Raw genomic sequence first — 20,308 nt, forward strand, 5'->3', positions numbered from 1 at the left:
TCAGGAGTGCCGTGGTCCCGTGGTAGAGTGAGCAGCTGCAGAAGGAGAGGTCCTTGGTTCAAGTCTTCCCACGAGCAAAAATTTTACTTTCTTTATTTTTGCATAGTTATTATCTGTCCGTTCGTTCATTGACGTCTCTGTTCACTGTAATAAGTTTAGTGTCTGTGTTTTGCGACAGCATCGCAAAACCGTGCGATTAGTAGACGAAAGGACGTGCCTCTCCAATCGGAACCGAAAACATTTGATCGCAAGGTCATAGGTCAACCGATTCCTCCACAGGAAAACACATCTGATATATTCTATACGACACTGGTGACGGCATGTGCGTCATATGACAGGAATATGTTGTCGACCCACCTAACTTGTACACTTGGCGAATGGGTAAAAAGATTCTTCTATCTTGCCCGATTTAGGTTTTCTTGTGGATGTGATAATCACTCCCAAAAAAGTGATGAAAACATAAGAATTTGTCACATAAACTGAAAATAAAAAACTAAAGTTTTCACTCGACGGAAGATTTGAACCAAGGACCTTTCGTTCCGCAGCTGCTCACGTTACCACGAGACCACGGCGCTGCTGCGGTCCCAGCGTCCTTAATGTTGCATATCTTGCCATGAACTACTCAGATTGTATATTTTGCTTATTTTTTCACAGTTCCACACAACTTCTTCCTGTTTTCTCAATTGATCTGTGTTCAGTTTTTCAAGGCCTATCCACTGTGCCAACTTATAACTAAATCTGAGGAGGGTGCGATGGGGAGGTTCCCTTGTAAGTGTAATTTAATTACCTTTGTGCCACAGCTAAACCACTACATGCAGAGTAGAATTTAAAAAATCCACACTACTAACTAGGTAACTTTGATTCCTACAACATCAACATTTACATCTAAATACATACTCGCAAGCCATTGTACAGTATGTGGCAGACAGTCCTTCATGGCAAAATTATATTAGTGCTTAAGTACAAAGGTGGCTCATCAAAGCATTCTGTACAGAAAGGGAGGGACAATACTTCACACATCATCAGTTTGCCCTCTATATGATTCCATTTCAGCACTAGTCAAACAGTTGTTCTGGAAGCATGGACATCTCATTTTATTGGATAACTCTTGAAATCTACAATTTTAAACATACTGATGAGTAGTCTAATCTGCACTAATGCCAGCTCTACGGAATCTATTAACTTGGTGCCTATGTTGTTTTGTAATTCCTATTTCAAAAGGAACGTACGCAAACTTAGAGACACTGACAACCAATAAAAATTCCAGTCTGGTTTGCAATGACTTGTGGGGGATTCTACTCCTCAATATCCAAGTGATATCACAAAAATTTCCTGGTTTGTAAAGCAGCAGCTTTAGTGGTTTACATGGAGTGGATGCTGACATTGTCAATTACAATAACTGCAACGTAGAGGGAGGTATGGAAAACAGTAGTTTGGAAATATTTCATGTTGTCTTACCATGGTAAACCTCCATCATTACATATCCAGGGTGTGTCACAATTCATGTTACACACTTTTAGAGGTTGTAGAGATGACTTAAATAATAACTTTAACACAGGAACCCATGTCCAAAAAGGGCATCCAACAATGCTACAGAGGAACAAAGTTATAGTCACCAGTGCCTGTGAATGTATGTACAGGACAATTCCGTGACGATGTTACAAACTTTCCAGGACGATGGTGATGGACAAATGTATCAACTTGAGGCAAAAGTTCCTTCAAGAAACAAATGAGTTGAAAGTTATAAGTGAAAACCATTCCGATACTTCCGACAGTGGAATACATGTACCGGTACTGTTGTGGCTAAGAATGTTGGACATGCAACTTTCAGAGGTGGTAGTATGGACTAAGACAAGGAAAATGTATCCAGTACACATGGGCTCTAAAATGCACACCTCAGGACCTACAAGCACTTGTTCATCTTCGCTACTGTAAAACACAGCTTCTCTATTGAAAAAGTGCTCATAGGCACGCATTTTAGAGCTCACGCTTACTAGATAATTTTTCTTGTTTTCATCCATAATACCACCACAGAAAATTATCTACCCTACGATCTTAGCAACAACAGTACCATATATGTAATATACTGACAGAGAGATCAGAACAGTTTTCGCTTATAACTTTTAACTCATTTAATTCTGGTGCAGGAACCCTTACCTCAAATTGATACATTTGTCCTTGTCCATTATCCTTTAAAGTTTGTATCATCATCACGGAATCATCCTGTGTATACGAGGTCTGTCTAAAAGAGTATCCGACCTTTGATTTTCCCACGCAAAATAGAGACGATAGTGCAGCGCCACAGTAAAGGAAGAGACCTTTATGTGCATGCATGAATTTTGTCCCCACCTTCCAGCGTGTCAGTCGCTGTCAGATGCAGTGGGTGTAACACAAATTAAGGAGTGGTTCAACCGATTCAAAAATGGCTGCACATCAGTGGAGAGTGACCAGCATTCTGGCAGGCCCCAAGCTGCTCAGAGTGCAGCTATTGTTGAGAGGGTGCAAAATTTGGTGATGGCTGATTGTCGTTTGGCCGTGCAGGAGACTTCCCAAGAGGTTGGAGCGAGTAAAGATTCTGCACATGCAATTTTGCATTATGATTTGAACATGCACCGAGTGGCTATGAAATTCGCACCCAAGTTGTTGTCGCTGGAACAAAAAGATCTCCTTTTTGACGTTGCACAGAGCCTTCTGGACACCACCAACACTGATCCTGGATTTCTGACCACGTGATAAATGAAGATGAGTCATGGGCGTACAGGTATGACCCACAAACAAAAAGATCGTTATCGCAATAGAAGCATCCCAAGTCTCCAAGACCAAAGAAAGTGCGGCAGGCGCGAAGCAAAATCAACGTGCTGCTGACTGTCTTCTTTGACATCCGTGGGATAGTGCATCACGAATATGCACTGGGAGGACAAACAGTGACAAAGCAGTACTATCAAGATGTTCTTTGGTGACTCCATGACTCAAATCAGCGCAAAAGGCTGTGGACAGCAAAAAACTGGTAACTGCATCATGACAACACCCCCGCACTTTCATCCCCACTTGATCCAAAATTTCTGGGCCAAACATGGAGTCACAGCCATTCATCAATCTCCCTACTCTCCAGACACGGCTCCTTGCGACTTCTGGTTGTTTCCAAGATTGAAGACGCCACTGAAAGGATCCCGTTTTGAGAGTAGAGAAGAGATAATGTGGAACACGACAACAGAGCTGAACACCATCTCAAAAGAAGACTTCCAGAGATGTTTCCAGCAGTGGAAGGATCGGTGGGCTGAGTGCAAGCACAAGGGGCCTACTTTGAAGAGGATTAGGGTCCTAACCTCGTCAGGTATTCGAAATATTTTTTCTGGCCAAATGTTGGACAGGCTTCATACATAAATTTACAGGGGCCAGCTGCAACATCTTTGGATGACATTTCTGGGCATGGGTTCCTATGTCAAACCTGCTCTACTACATCCCCTCTACAATTTCTAAAAGTGTATAACATGAATTGTGAAACACCCTGTACAAGCATACTCCAAGAAGTACAGCCCATGTCTGGTGATTCTTCATAAGCAACAAAAATGTGACCATCTTTAACATGCACACCACCAAGTGCACCGCTCATTCTTCATGACACTGATATAGCGTGGTTGTGATTTTTTTTTTATATATATATATATATATATATATATATATATATATATATATATATATATATATATATATAAGCTTTATTAATGTAATAAATGCCAGATGTGCTATCACAGATTTCTGTCATTCTCCCTTGCACCCAAAATATAACTCCTGTCCAATGCTAATTTCCTCCCACTGGTCATTCTAAGACAAGTGGAATCTATGCCTTTTAATATTCTGAACACGATTTGTCAGCTTCTGTTGAGATCCACAACTTCTTTCATTCATGAAATTGAGATATCTGCAGTTGGGTATTCATTTCTAATATTCGGAGCACACCAAGCAACATGCAGCTGGTAGAGTTACATTACTGACTGCAGCATTAACTAGTATACTGCCTCTTGCTACTATGATTCTCCCAGAACCCACCTCCTTAACCGCACAGGACTCTAGAGATATTCTGTCCTATTTCATTCACATCCTCAGCAAAGGAAAAATGATTGCATATGGAACCCATGTACACAACCTATTCTTAGACAGTGGCAAAACTGTCCAACAGTCTTCCTCAAATGCTGGTTATCTGATCTTACAAAATAGGATTGTGGATCCTTCTTCCAAAGATTCCCACAAAAGCTACCCAAGCATCTCTTTTACACTTACGTGTGGGTTGTATGGACCTGATGACCTGTCCTCCCCTTGGGAGAATAATCTCTATCTCATATAAGCCAAGATAATGAGGGGGTGGTGGAGGAGTAACACCTAAAATGCCTTGATCCAAGTGCCTAGGTGATACTACAATTTAAGAGCCTCTATCCATATTTAGAGTAAAGATTGCAGCTGACTGTGATGTGTATGGGACAAGGCTATCATCAACACAGCTCACAGAGCAACAACAGCTACCCTTTGTGTTGGTGTTGGAGCACAGAGATGTTTCATCCTATTTGAAGACAACAGTTACCCAACTGACAGCAGAAATGAAACTGATGCAGACTGACATTTTAGGAATCAGTGAGATTCAATGGCTAGAAGGAGGAGGATTTCTGAGGTCACAGGATTATTCATGCTAGGTCAGATAGTGGAAGAGTAGGTGTACAAAATGATATTGAACAGGGGACATGGCACTGGAGTAGACAATTATCTGTAGCAAACAGTATGAATATTGATGGTGAAACTGAATGTATATCCAAAAGACGTTACTACCACATTGTTACGCATGCCAACCACATATGCAGATGACAATGAAAGTGAAAAATTTCATAATATTAATGAATTCATAAAATATGTCCAAGGGACGAGAATTTAATCGTAATGGGAGACTGAAATGCAGTCGACAGTAAAAGTAGTGGACAGAACACAACATGAGAGTACAGTCTCAGCAAGCAAAATGAGGAGGGAGAAATGGTAATAGAAGCCTGAGCTGGGCTCAAGTTTGTTATTGCAAATACACTTTTCGAAATCTTTTGGAGAGGCAGTATCTGTCTGGAAATCAAAGTAATCAGATTGACTACATTACCTCCCCAATTGACATTATACACTTATTACAAATCAGGTCAGTGAGTTTCTGTACATTGTGTAAAATGTAAATTTAATAAATAAGTAATGTAGTTGTGTCACAACTGTATCATGTCATATTTGAACACAAAAGTCTTTAAAATGTTCTATTTCCATGTGACATCTCTGTCATAGCACATCATATGCACAAAAAGTATATTTTCAGCACTTCACAAAATGCTTTAATCCCTACCTGTACTCCTGTTGCTGATGGAGCATTCCCCCTCTAGGTGAGCTCATTTTAAGTGTGTTAGTGCGGTGCGGTGGCTGCGCTGGCTATTGGGTGACTTAACATGTTGCAAGCCAGAAACAGTTCACTAGCCAGGAACGGGCAACATTTTCTCACTCATGACCATGCATATTCTTCAGGACTCTGAATTTATCAGGTTGATGATTGATACTGTTGCTGAATACAGTGCAAAAAGATGAGACTGAGTTCGAAGTGCCACAAAAATAGGTGGTGGCTGGGCCCCTTTGTCATGTATTGGCTTGGTCAGGAACACATTGCATTGACTGTCTTGTTTTTCCACTACCACTGCAACCCAGCAGTAGTTGCACCATAATTGCGTGGTGAAGCTAAAAGTTGCAAGTTGTGTTGGCAACACCGATTGCAGATTATGTCAGCACTTCCCCTCTCACATTTCCTCTCTCCAAAATGGCCTAAAATATTCCCTTAATTCTGCCACCACCTATGGTGCAAACCTTCTGTCTTTTGAGCCACTTAAACTTCATCAGGCACATCAAATGTCAACAGGAAGAAAACGAGATGAAGTCAAGTGAGGCGTCGAGTAAGAACTTAGAGTAGAGGTAAGCCTTACTAGGAAGAAATGCACACTACTGGCCATTAAAATTGCTACACCACAAAGATGACGTGCTACAGACGCGAAATTTAAACAACAGGAAGAAGATGCTGTGATATGCAAATGATTAGCTTTTCAGAGCATTCACACAAGGTTGGCGTCGGTGGCGACACCTGCAACGTGCTGACATGAGGAAAGTTACCAACCGGTTTCTCATACACAAACAGCAGTTGGCCAGTGTTGCCTGGTGAAACGTCGTTGTGATGCCTCATGTAAGGAGGAGAAATGCGTACCATCACGTTTCCACCTTTGATAAACGTCGGATTGTAGCCTATCGCGATTGCAGTTTATCGTATCACGACATTGCTGCTCGCGTTCGTCGAGATCCACTGACTATTAGCAGAATACGGAATCGGTGGATTCAGGAGGGTAATACAGAAAGCCGTGCTGGATCCCAAAGGCCTCATATCACTAGCAGTCGAGATGACAGGCATCTTATCCGCATGACTGTAACGAATCGTGCAGCCATGTCTCGATCCCTGAGTCAACAGATGAGGATGTTTGCAAGACAACAACCATCTGCACGAACAGTTCGATGATGTTTGCAGCAGCATGGACTATCAGCTCAGAGACCATGGCTGCGGTTCCCCTTGACGCTGCATGACAGACAGGAGCGCCTGCAATGGTGTACTCAACGACGAACCTGGGTGCACAAATGGCAAAACGTCATTTTTTCGGATGAATCCAGGTTCTGTTTACAGCATCATGATGGTTGCACCCGTGTTTGGCGACATCACGGTGAACGCACATTCGAAACGAGTATTCGTCATCACCATACTGGCGTATCACCTGGCGTGATGGTACAGGGTGCCATTGGTTACACGTCTCGGTCACCTCTTGTTTGCATTGACGGCACTTTGAACAGTGGAAGTTACATTTCAGATGTGTTACGACCCGTGGCTCTACCCTTCATTCGATCCCTGCAAAACCCTACATTTCAGCAGGATAATGCACAACCGCATGTTGCAGGTCCTGTACAGGCCTTTCTGGATACAGAAAATGTTCGACTGCTGCCCTGGCCAACACATTCTCCACATCTCTCACCAATTGAAAATGTCTTGTCAATGGTGGCCGAGCAACTGACTCGTCACAATACGCCATTCACTACTCTTGATGAACTGTGGTATCGTGTTGAAGCTGTATGGCAGCTGTACCTGTACACGCCACCCAAGCTCTGTTTGACTCAATGCCCAGCCATATCAAGGCCGTTATTACAGCCAGAGGTGGTTATTCTGGGTACTGATTTCTCAGGATCTATGCAGCCAAATTTAATCACATGTCAGTTCTAGTATAATATATTTGTCCAATGATTACTTGTTTATCATCTGCATTTCTTCTTGGTGTAGCAATTTTAATGGCCAGTAGTGTACAATGGCTAATTTTGATCTCATGGGTTTTCCACAGGGGCTACAAACTTAAGGTGCAAAATCATGAAAAACGTAAAATCGGAGAATGTAAAATCAGAGTTCCACTGTATTAAGTATTTTAAAGTTTGTGATTTATAAAACTCAATAAAATTTAATTTCAATGTTAGGTTAAAAACACAGAACTCAGTGAGATTTTACGAAACGCCTGAAATTCCCCGAGATTTCCCTAAAAGTTCCAGGTAAAATGTAATTTGTTGAGAATTCCAGATTTTCCGGAAGAATCGCCCTCCTGCGTAAGAGTTACCCAGATGCTGACATTGATAGTGACAATAACACAGTACCAATTAAATGCTGCTTAAATTCAGAACACTACAAAGTTGAGACTTAGGCAAGATGAAGGATCTAAACACTCCAACCATCTTGAAAGAATGTGACAAAAGAAGTAGGAAGACCTCAAGGAATTATTGGTGTAAAAAACTAATGGAAGAGTGTAGTAAAAACAGTCAAGACGTACTAGGATTGAAAAAGGCAGAACAAAAACAGCCATGGACAACAAATGAGCAACTGGAATTAACACAGAAACAATTAGGTTACTTCGAACTGCAATTATCTAGAAATGTAGAAAAGCTGAAAAAGAATGAATGTAATAAAAATGTCACACTATAGAAGTCAACTTGAAACATGTTACAGTAAAATCTGCCACACACTTCACAGCGTCACTTTAGGGAGCACAGAACATGCAGCATAATTGTCAGAGATAACATAGGAAACAGAATATACAGCAAGACAATATAAAAAAATACCTGGAGAAACTTCATGGTTGCCCAGAAGAAATTAGGCGAAATGAAAATGAGGGCACAGTGAAAGAAGATGACTATACTTCTCTCAGTTTCAAAAAGCTCTGGATGAACAGAAGGGACAATTTCAGAGTACTGATACAATGCTGACACAGCTCTAGATACAGGGCTCAGGCTAAACAGTGGAGCAGGAACAATACAAGCTCATGAATGAAAACTGTGTACCTGGGGAAGTTCTACCAGATTCTGGAAACAAAATAATTTTACACACTCAAAGAACGCAAGAGTGGATGGATGTGAAAATTACCACACACTCAGTCTAATGTAATTTGCATCAAAAATACAGAAGATAACTTCCTCAAAGAATGGAAAGGAAACTTTGAAGTACATTTGGAGTTGACCTGCCTCAATAGCAATATATAAAGCAGACAGATGACAATGCAGAATGCAGCAGTTATGGTTATGTGATAAGGATAATTATGAAATGACAGAAATATAAAACTGCACAAGAACAACTGCAAGATCAGCTAATTTTGACACAGCATTCTTGGAAAGTAAGCTGAATCAGTAAAAGAAACTTCACACACACATGCTAGTACAACAAATTATAAAGTACATTTAAAAACAAAGATGATGTGACTTACCATACGAAAGTGCTGGCAGGTCGATAGAAACACAAACAAACACATACATACACACAAAATTCTTGCTTTGGCAACCAATGGTTGCTTCGTCAGGAAAGAGGGAAGGAGAGGGAAAGACGAAAGGATGTGGGTTTTAAGGGAGAGGGTAAGGAGTCATTCCAATCCCGGGAGCGGAAAGACTTACCTTAGGGGGAAAAATGGACAGGTATCGCGCGCGTGCCCCCCCCCCCCCCCCCCCACACACACACACAAGCTCTGTGTGTGTGTGTGCGTGTGTGTGTGTGTGTGTGTGTGTGTGTTTTTTCCCCTCTAAGGTAAGTCTTTCCACTCCCGGGATTGGAATGACTCCTTACCCTCTCCCTTAAAACCCACATCCTTTCGTCTTTCCCTCTCCTTCCCTCTTTCCTGACGAAGCAACCATTGGTTGCGAAAGCAAGAATTTTGTGTGTATGTATGTGTTTGTGTTTCTATCGACCTGCCAGCACTTTCGTATGGTAAGTCACATCATCTTTGTTTTTAAATATATTTTTCCCGCGTGGAATGTTTCCCTCTATTATATTCATATCAAAATTATAAAGTACTGTATACTGTACCAGTGCTTGGAGTTCTCATCAAGTAGGCATGACAGCATACATCGAATGAATTCATACACATGCTGCTAAGATTGTAACAGATCAGTACAGTCCATATGAAGCTGTAAAACAGATGGTCTGAGACTTCAAATGAGAACACCACTGGATATATGCAGAGCGCCGATATTTGACAGAAGACCAGAAAAAATTCTGCACCCTCCATGGTTTATCGCACATAGGAACTGTGAGAACATGTACTGAGACATATCAGCATAGAAAGTAATTTTTTCCCTCACACCAAACACAAATTGAATAGGATAGAAAATTATCAACACCGTTACGAAATATCCTCTATCAAAAGTATTATTCAGTGGCTTCCAGAGCGTATGTTAAGGTGCAGAAGCTAAGACGTCCAAAATGTTTCCCTTAAAAGTGGACTGTTCGACTAATTTTATGAGGCAGTTGTCTGATAATGTGTTCAGAACTACTTCTGAAGGCTTTGTCACAGATGACAAATGTATCCACAGCTTCATCAAGCAAAACTTGGTAAATTAAATTCACCCTTATTATTAACATCATAAGATCAGAAAAATATCTGATTATACGGTGTTCATTATAAGGGTGAAATTAAATTTTCTCTGCCATCAAATTTAGATTTGGTTATCTGTGAATGAGGCTACAATTGTTGTGGTTCAGTCTGACAGCAGAAAAAAAAAAAAATTATGAATCAAAGTCTGACATCACCACTACTTACTTCTGCCTGTATGAGCTCAGTCAGTTTTACTTTGAACTTCACTACATTTAATGTTTTTGCTATGAACAATCCACTGCCTGCGTTAGGTTAAAGAGAATTAAAGTCCAACTTCCCTAGAAGTCAGGATCATTAGTTTGAGAGTAAGTGCAGGTCAGGAGAAAGGAGGGGGGGAGATGGGTTATGTCTTTTCAAAGGAGCCCACATAACAACTGCCTGCTACAAACATATCTGCTTATTACTTTGGGTTTCAATGAACTGCCGGTACCTGGTAGCGTGTGAAGTCATACGTGTCCACAGTACAGAGTTTTTATTCATTACAGAACACTCATACACTTCTAGACATGGTTTCCACTTATCCAAGTTGGCTATGGAGCGTACCACAATTGTAGCAGAATCAAATTACTCTTCACAATCTTCAACAATAGCTGAACAACATGCTTCCTAGAGCATTGTGTGGATACACAGACACGATATGTGGTATCTGTATGCTTTTGCCGTGCCTTAATGATCGCTTTCACAGGGACTTTGTCGTCTACACCGCGAGATGACATCCATGTGTATGTTTCACCATTTCACAGAGGTAGAAGGAAAAGTAGCCTGCAGAAGGAAGCTTTGTCAATTAATTGAGTGCATTAGGTTTACATAAAAAGGGAATGCTACTGCCAGGTCTGGCTATTCAAAGTCTTAATCCTATGGATTTCAATAGGCTAAAGCCAGAAACAACAATCATCCTTATTTTTCACTGTTGGTATGGCCTGGCAGGAGTCAGTGATCGATGTTTTTAAACAGTAAACCACATGTCCTAAGTCATCAGCTGAAACCATTTCTAAATAATTAGGACTTTGGGGGAGAAGGCTTTGGCTGATGAAAGCTACTGATAATGAAGTTGTGTTTCTTCATTTGTCTCAAATACAATAGTGATTAGGCTCAACTCTGCAATTTTCTATGTGTATGTCATACCTGGATGTGCACTGAATGGCTACCATTATTTCTCTTATCGAAACTATTCACAAGAAATGTTGTATGATGTGACACGTGTATTGCACAATTTACAGCTCAGCAAAGCTAATGTTTTCTGGGACAAAGCAACTCAAAAATATTATAACAATGAGCTTCTTACTTGAAGCGATACTAAGATATGATTTTTGGTCAACAACAGCACAAATGTCTATAAATCTATCAATCACTTATGATACTGACAAACATACAGAGCTTTTTCCTGCCAAGAAAAAGGCTGTATTAACTGCTCCAGCTTTGCCTGCTACTATATGCATGACTGAACAATCCTTCAGACTATAGGAAGAGTAAAACTGCAGTTGTATTCTACAACGAGTAAAAACTTGGTATGTGAGTTGTACATGTTAAGTATTCACAGAAGAAAAGTGATTGAAAACCTTATTTTACTAAGTTAGTCAATGCAAATTCGGGTACCAGACTCTGTGATTGTTACTCACATTCAAACAACACCAGAAGTAATATTACATTTTTGGTAGTTTCATATCACATATGGTACTTCACCTTTTTTTAAATTTTTTTTATTGGCTTTGGGTCATGCCCATTCAGCCACCTCAATAGTAATATCAATTTACATGATATAAAAGTAAGAACAACGCAGTGCCCAGTCCCCGAGTAGAGAAAATTTCCAACCCAGCAGGGAAGCGAAACCACGCCCATTCGCTTAGCAACCCGTCACTCTACGAAGGTGAAAAATTTCTTCATGGTTAGTCATTTTTTCATCAGCTCATTAGGAGAACATTTATTTCAAACTGTAATTTGATACGATTGAAACTGCATTTTTGTGAATGTGACTGGACATACTTTTTGTTAGCAGAGCTTTTGATAACAACGTATAAGCAGTTTTAAAATTTGTTCTCTGCATCTTCACTTTCAAGGAAGATTAGTAAAAGGTTCTTTATGAATGGTTATTTTTGTTTATAAAACAGTATTCCTATTTCTAATTTTTCCTACTTCACGATTTTCACAAACTAGATCAGTTTACCACTATTCGTGTATGAATAAAAATATAGTTTCTAAATACTTTATGCTTTATTTCCCTACGTGTTTTCAACATAAAAGTTTTCAATTGGTTTTCAACATAAAAGGATACACGTTTAGCAATTTACTACAAACATGTGTCATACCCATAACCATTTTATAATACGAAAGAAAAGGTAACCAAACTCTGCAGCTAAGGTTACTAACACTTCTGCTGGCAGTGGCATTCGATGTGGAGGTAAGCTGGTTTGAATCCTAGTGGTGGAAAAAAAAATTCACTTTCAGCATTTTGCTCGCAAGGGGAGGAGCGTTGGTGGCATAAAGTTCCTCATCACCAGACTTTCCGCCAATGTGCTTGTTTGACTACCGAACCTCTCCTCAGTGTCTCACAAAATGAGGGCACATGAAACTGCTGATGAGGATCTATCCATGAGATGGGAACATTAAGCTTGGTGGCCCCCTTGGTGCTGTTCACGAGTGGTAGGCTACATGCTGGCACTGGGTTTCACCTTCTCCTTTCTCTCACCACACACATGTACTATTAGTGGAGCATGCTGTAAAAAAAGGTTACTTTGAAGGTAAGCTTGAAATCATGCTTAATGTTCAATTATCAAGATAATCTACCCAGAAAAAATACCAAGTAGATAATCATCATTTCTTGGGGATACAATAATAAATGGCAACTTTAGAACCTTGCTCCCAACTCCCTCACTTCACCCGGAAAATTTTCTGTGGATGCCTGTGTGTGAGGGCAACTGCTTTCATGGAATGAACAGTATAAAAATAATAGTCTTCTACATCTCCTTCAACTTCTTGATTGTTAATGCATTTACCTGGTTCAACCATCAGTTTCTTTCAATTGTGCCTTAGGCCACATGAATTTTCCTCGCCATATCTTTATTTCCTTAAACTCTCTCTCAATGAAGCATTTGCCACTCTGCCCTTTAGGAGGAACTTTGTCCATGTTTTTGTAGGCTTGAGCCAACACAAAAAAGTGCTTCTTTTCAATCTACAGAAATGGGCAATAAAAGTGACCCAGACAAGGGGATATGAATGTATGCATACAACACACCCTGTGACGAACACACGACATGATCTACACCAGTTCAAAGTGTACTGAGGACTCTCTCTCTCTCTCTCTCTCTCTCTCTCTCTCTCTCTCTCTCTCTCTCTCTCTCTCTGTGTGTGTGTGTGTGTGTGTGTGTGTGTGTGTTTTGAGGAAAGTTTGTGGAAAGTTACGTGACAACAAAGTCATGGAAACAGTGTTGTCAGTTGTTTGCTAAGCAGTTTAATGGTGCCAAAGTTCCAGCAAAGAATGTCATACAATGTTTAGTCTCAAAATGGGGTCAGACAGGATCTGTTTTAAACAAGCAAAAAAGGATTCCAAAACATTCCTGCACACCAGAAATGTTGCTGCAGTTCACCAGAAAATGCTTCAAAGTCCTACCAAACCAACCTGACACCTTCTGCAAGAGACCAGCATATCATGTTAATCATCCAGACGAATATACCTGGACCTGAACATACATACCTACTGAAGGTCTTTTGTTCATGCATTAAAACCAGCAAATGCCACTCAGAGCGTCCACTTTTGTGAGTGGCTGTTCACTGGGATAACAATGAATGGCTTGGACATGGATCTGTTCTGTGTATCTGAGGAAGCCTTGTTTCACCTCAGTGGTTATGTGATCTGATAATCACAGGTTCTGGGCAGCGGAGAATCCACGTAACTTCCACGAAACACCTCTCCATGATAAGAAGGTTGGGGTTTGGTACGCAGTGCCTGTACGTCACATTACTGGTCCCATCTTCTTTCATCAGATCCTGTCTTTGGTATGTTACACTGCCAACATTTTGAAATAATTTGTGGCAGTGATAACGGAGGAGGGAAAGACCTACAGTTACTTCCAACAAGATGGTGCAACTGCCCATTACTGCCAGCTGAACCTCGGTGCACATTTACACTGTCTTCACGCCTGACATAGTTGTTAGCAGCGGTTAGTCTGGTCATGGTTCTAGGTGGCCACCCAGGTCACCTGATCTTTCACTGTGCAGTTACTTTGTGTAGGAGCCCTTAAGTCTAACGTGTATCACAACAACCCTCATAGTCGTCACGATCTGAAGCAGCACATTTTGGACACAACTGCAGCAATTTCAGCAGTTCAGCTTCGATCTGTCTTCAGCAACTCGCTGACCAGGGCCCAAAAATGGTAAGAGGTGACTCGTAGCCACTAGCAACACTTGCTGTCGCCAGGTTAGTACAGTATTTCCTTTCTTCTGCTGTGTCTTTTTGTACCTCAGAACTCTTATTTTCCATGCAACTTTTATTTGCCCCACCCTATACAGGGTGTTGCAAAAAGGTACAGCCAAACTTTCAGGAAACATTCCTCACACACAAATAAAGAAAAGATGTTATGTGGACATGTGTCCGGAAACGCTTAATTTCCATGTTAGAGCTCATTTTAGTTTCGTCAGTATGTACTGTACTTCCTCGATTCACCGCCAGTTGGCCCAATCAAAGGAATGTAATGTTGACTTCAGTGCTTGTGTTGACATGTGACTCATTGCTCTACAGTACTAGCATCAAGCACATCAGTACGTAGCATCAACAGGTTAGCGTTCATCACGAACATGGTTTTGCAGTCAGTGCAATGTTAACAAATGCGGAGTTGGCAGATGCCCATTTGACGTATGGATTAGCAATAGCCGTGGCGCGGTACGTTTGTATCGAGACAGATTTCCAGAACGAAGGTGTCCCGACAGGAAGACATTCGAAGCAATTGATCGGCGTCTTAGGGAACACTGAACATTCCAGCCTATGACTCGCGACTGGAGAAGACCTAGAATGACAAGGACACCTGCAATGGACGAGGCAATTCTTCGTGCAGTTGAAGGATAGCCATAATGTCAGCGTCAGAGAAGTTGCTGCTGTACAAGGTAACGTTGACCACGTCACTGAAGAGTGCTACGGGAGAACCAGTTGTTTCTGTACCATGTACAGCGTGTGCAGGCACTACCAGCAGACACCACACACAATGGAAATACTTCATAAACAGTTGTTGTTCCTCATATCTTTTTAATCTTTTTCCATAAATTTTGGTTTCTTATTTTGTGTCTGATTTGAAATCCAAAAGATGATGGACATAAGACTACAATGTCTCACTTACACTGTTCTACTACAATCACGTAACAGCTGTTTTGCCAACAGACAGGGCTGATAGCTTTTACAGCATATAATGCAATAATGTGGTGTTATTTATGTAGGCCTACACACGTTTTGGTGGGTGAAATGTTAAAAGTATATCACTATGTATAATATACAGCTATTAACTTTTGAGTTGAGTCTTCAATGGTGCATTATGTGGTCCAAGAAACTGCCTCCTTTACTTCTAATAGATTTCATTGTTTGAATGATTTACAATGAAGATGCACTTGTTAAAAAATGTCTGTCGTAGTAGCAAAGTTATCAGTGTTTTGTGATATTTTGTCAATAATGTGATACATAGCTTACTTAGAATAAAGGCTACACAACCACTGTAGGTGATAACAACAATTTTGAAAAAATGATCAGGAATCACCTTTTCCGAATTTTGATTACAATGCTTCAAAGTACAGGTTTCATGTAAATGCAGAAGACATTCAACCTAGACCTAGGGCCAACCAGTGTGTCTTCGATTCAGTTCATCATATGTAGCGTTTTAATGCAACATAGGAATCTGACTAATGACTTGAATGGCAATGATCATAAAGTTGATAATGAGTGTACATTTTTTGTATAGTTCTGATGCTCAAGATGATAATGGCACAGCAACAATACACATACAATATTTCAATATATGTGCTGGAGAAGGGAACAGTTAAGTAATTGCATTATCGCTGTATTGCTCTGACAAAGTGCATTAGTAAATTTCTTTTGCCGTCATCCTTAATTTAAAAGGTTACAGCTCAAACACAACAGTATTTCTTTATAAATAAGTCTAAAAATGTTGGTGACAATACTAAGCACAAAACACTTATCAAGTTTGTGATCAATTATTTTTCCAAATAATAAATCCCAAACAATTACAACAAAATTATCCTCTATGAAAGCCAAGGTGAAATGAAACATAATTATATGTAATAAAAGCTCAAATTGGTTTTATAAAATAATAAATGCACATACAAGAATGTATTTCTACATCACAAATAGTGGCTTCAATAAATACAGAAATTCACAGCAAGTTGTGAAGGTTCACAGTACTGCAGATGCTCCTGCACCAAAGTAGTATTTACAATACATCTTGGTGATTGCCATCTTCAATCCACCATTTGCCCAAAACCTAACTTCTGACAGTTGAAAGCAAGGGAATCAAGAAGTCAAAAATAAAAACGTGGACTGCAAAACTACATGTTGCAAATATTGCCAAAACTGATTGTATCTTGATTAAATGTGACGTTTTTAAATTATGCGTACTATAAATTTTACATCTGCACAGGCCTGTCATATGTATCACAAACATTTATTTAATGTTAGAATGTATAATTGTGTTGCGATTTATATTTTATCATATAGGTAAGCCACAAACTTCAGTTTTCTACATGTGCGCGTACAGACATAGAAAATCATTGGTATAGAATTTAAATGAAGAGTAAAACACTACAGTAAACCCAAAGTTTTACAGATAAGGCAAAATAAGTGACACTCTTAACTAGATTTCAGTCATACGAACACAAAAAGAAGAAAAGCAGAGAAAATGAGGTACTTCTTGAGGAATGAAGGTAAGGACTTGAACAATGTCTTTGAGCAATATATTACCACAGCATGGATAACACATGCTGCATCTTAAACACACAAATATTTCAGAATATCTCATGCAACATTCCTAAGACCTCGTTCATGCCTTTATTGTTTAAGGCCACAAGGAATCTTACCTTTAATTCAATTGACACTTTACAGCCATTGCATAACAATTTTAATCAAGCAAATTAATTAGTGGCCAATATAATATTGTAAAGCCAACTACCTAGAGAGATGAATCCTTTTCTCCGTGTACTGGCCATTTCCATATTCTGGATCCTCGCAGGCAGTGTTTTCTATCACCTCAACACCTTCTCCAGAATCTGTTTGTTCATGGCTATGTCGAGCAATCATGTACAACTGCCCTATCTGATACTGGAATTGAAAAGAAAAAGAGAAACAACTGAAATGAGTACCAGGCGATTAACATGATAGGGACAGAATACACCAACAGTTCAAAATTATTATTTCTGCAAATAAGTTATTTCAAAGAGAAAGGCATAATCCGCAGTAAATGCGCAGCCTATGTTAGAGACTGGAGATGAGTTCTTGGCAATTCCGAGAATAACCAATCAATTATGCGCCCTGAACCAAATACCAGCTAAGCTAGCTGATTATCTCAAATTTAAACTCTTTACGGTACAGGGACCTTTTTTTCACTCGCATCAAAGGGAAACCACTGATAAATGTACCTAATTCCGACATATTAAATATTCTACTCCTAACTCTTAGTTTTATGCCATTGGTAGCTAGAAGCGATAACAATTTTAATAACTTATTGCCAGAATATGCAATACAACTACATAACAGCCAACTGTTAGTAATGTGGCTTTATTTATGGTGTTTATTTACAGGACGCCTATAGACACCCGCCGTGATAAACTTTGGTTTTCTTTTTCCATCTCTTCTCAAATTGTTTAATTAAAAAAAATGTTTTACCTCTTCAACTGTCAATGGCATACATATCCTATACTCCTTCGTTAGAACCATTCTACTGTGACTTGTGGGAACGGCACCGGTGCGAAAATATACACTTCCCCTCAACTAATTGCATCCACAGAGATGCCGCATAACAACAAACACAGGAGCTCGCTATCACCTCCAATTTAAGTGCACTACCAAAACGCTCGCGCAAAGACGATTTCTCAAAGATACTTCACACCTTCCGCACGGGAAAGTTAATATGCAAAAGCAGTGAAGAGAATCCAGGTTTCTACCCGCAAATAAAGTGAGGCCCTAAAAAGTGGCGTTGATGCTCAAAATGTAGTATCGCCGTGAAGTAGCCTTTCCCAACACAGAAGAAAAACTTATGATGTCATATTTCGTTTTTACAATAATTCACTGTCGCAAACGTGACTATACTGAATAAAGGAATAATATATGAACCTAAGTTTTCAGCAAGAAATATTCGTGATTTATCTACATCTACATTCTCCTTCTCCCTACCGTTTACACCGTCTAATACACTGTCCGTTTTTCAGGAAACGTCCAATTTTATTTTGTTTAACTTGTGGCTGGATAGCCTTTCTGATGTCGCAGTCGCCACGGTAACCTCCTGTGTTCTGTCTGTCTGTAAACTGTAGAATCTTTGTTCTCTGTGTTGTCGTGTTTTAAGTTTCTGTATCATGTCCTCTGAGCGCGTCTTACAAACCATCCCACCATTTACCCCAACACACACAGCCTGATCAATGCACCTGCCCACAGTTGTTAAGATGCCACGTGGATTCGATCTTGGTGTAGCTCATCTCCCAGTCTCACAAACTAACATGCTGCGCATTACACTATACTAGGAAACCTGACCAGAATTGGCAAGAAAACTAAGAGTAACACCGTTGTCAGTAAATTATCTGTGTAGTTAGTGACAGTTATCCACAACACACATCATTAAACATTTACATCTGCATCTACATCTAAATCAATACTCCGAAAATCACTGTAAAGTGCATGACAAAAGATACTTCCCATTGTACCATTTATTAAGGTTTCCTCCCATTCCATACATGTATGGAGTGTGAGGAGAATGATTGTTTAAATGTCTCTGCACAGGCTGTAATTAATATAATCTTCTCCTCATGTTTTCTATGGGAGCGACACATAGGGGGTAGTATTTCCTAGAGTCAACATTTAAAGCCAGCTCTCGAAACTTTGTAAGGGGGCTTTATCGGCATCTTTTAGAGTCTGCCACTTCAGATTCTTCAACACCTTTGTGACACCCTCCCATGGGTCAAATAAACCTGTGACTTTTTGTGCTCCACTTCTCTGCATACATTCAATATCTCCTGTCAGTCCTACTTGGGGACCTTCACCACACATCAGCAGTATTCTAGACCAAGTCACATGAGTGACTTTCAAGCAGCCTCATTTGTAGACTGCTCATATTTCCTCAGTGTTTTACCGATAAACTGAAGCGTACCATCTGCTTTACCAATGACGGACCCTATGTGATCATTCGATTTCACATACCTACAAAGTTTTACAACATAGTATTTGTTTGAGTTGGCTAGTTCCACAGTAACTAATTGATATTTTCTCGTTGTATGAAGTGCACAATCCTGTATTTCTGAAAATTTAAATTAATTTGCCAGTCTTGGCTCTACTTTGGAAACTTATCAAGATCTGACTGAATATTTATGCAGTTTCTTTCAGACTATATTTCATTACAGGTGACTTCATTATCTACAAACCATCTGAGGTTACTATTAATGTTGTGTGTGAGATTGGTAATAAATGACATGAACGGCAAAGGGCCCAACACGCTTGCCTGGGGCACACTCGAAGTTACTTCTACACTTGAAGAGACCACTCTGTCCAAACTAACATGCTACATCCTCCCTGTCAATAAATCAGTGAACCAGCCACAAATTTCTATTGATACATCATATGATCATACTTTCGATAATAAGTGTAGATGTGCACTGAGTCAAATACTTTTCTCATTACTAAAGGGTGAACACATTTTGTTGAGTGTCTGAAAGAAGAGTTGTTAGATATTTGTCCTATTACTTTGTGTGGAGGAACAAAAGCAGGAACTTTACCTGAATTTCAAAAGATGTACCATGTGAAATTAAATATTTTATTGCAAGGAAAGGTATTAATCATAATTTACGACTTGTACAGCGTTTGAAAAAGTTGAGGATGCACATGATTATTTAATGATCCATAGAACATCAGCGGAAGTCAGAGCCTCCTTGTATAATATCATATTACATTGGCAAATAATTAATGTAAACCAAAACATTGGCAAATAATTCATGTAAACCAAACGTTTATAATGAAGCATACTGATTTGTTTACGAATCCCTGGTTTGGCATACTGATATAGAGAAATTAGCTGTTAAAGACAGAAGTCATCGTTTCTGTCAAAAGAAAC

The 20,308-nt window shown here is 39.8% G+C and overlaps 1 protein-coding gene across 2 annotated transcripts in view; it reads right to left on the minus strand.

The window, feature by feature from the left end:
- Positions 1-18,060, minus strand: part of LOC124605249 (cytoplasmic phosphatidylinositol transfer protein 1) — an 85,658-nt gene extending 67,598 nt beyond the window's left edge. For both annotated transcript variants that reach the window (XR_006978693.1, XM_047137223.1), the window contains exons 1-2: positions 17,878-18,060; positions 17,165-17,313 (exon numbers count right to left, since the gene is read on the minus strand). Coding sequence is in view for 1 of the 2 variants with exons in the window: in XM_047137223.1 (XP_046993179.1) it covers positions 17,165-17,313; positions 17,878-17,928 (200 nt within the window). In the remaining variant the exon portion in view is untranslated. The remainder of the gene's footprint in view (positions 1-17,164; positions 17,314-17,877) is intronic.
- Between the last annotated feature and the right edge of the window lie 2,248 nt (positions 18,061-20,308).

Source organism: Schistocerca americana, chromosome 1 (assembly GCF_021461395.2).
Source record: "Schistocerca americana isolate TAMUIC-IGC-003095 chromosome 1, iqSchAmer2.1, whole genome shotgun sequence".
Classification (NCBI taxonomy): Eukaryota; Metazoa; Arthropoda; class Insecta; order Orthoptera; family Acrididae; genus Schistocerca; species Schistocerca americana.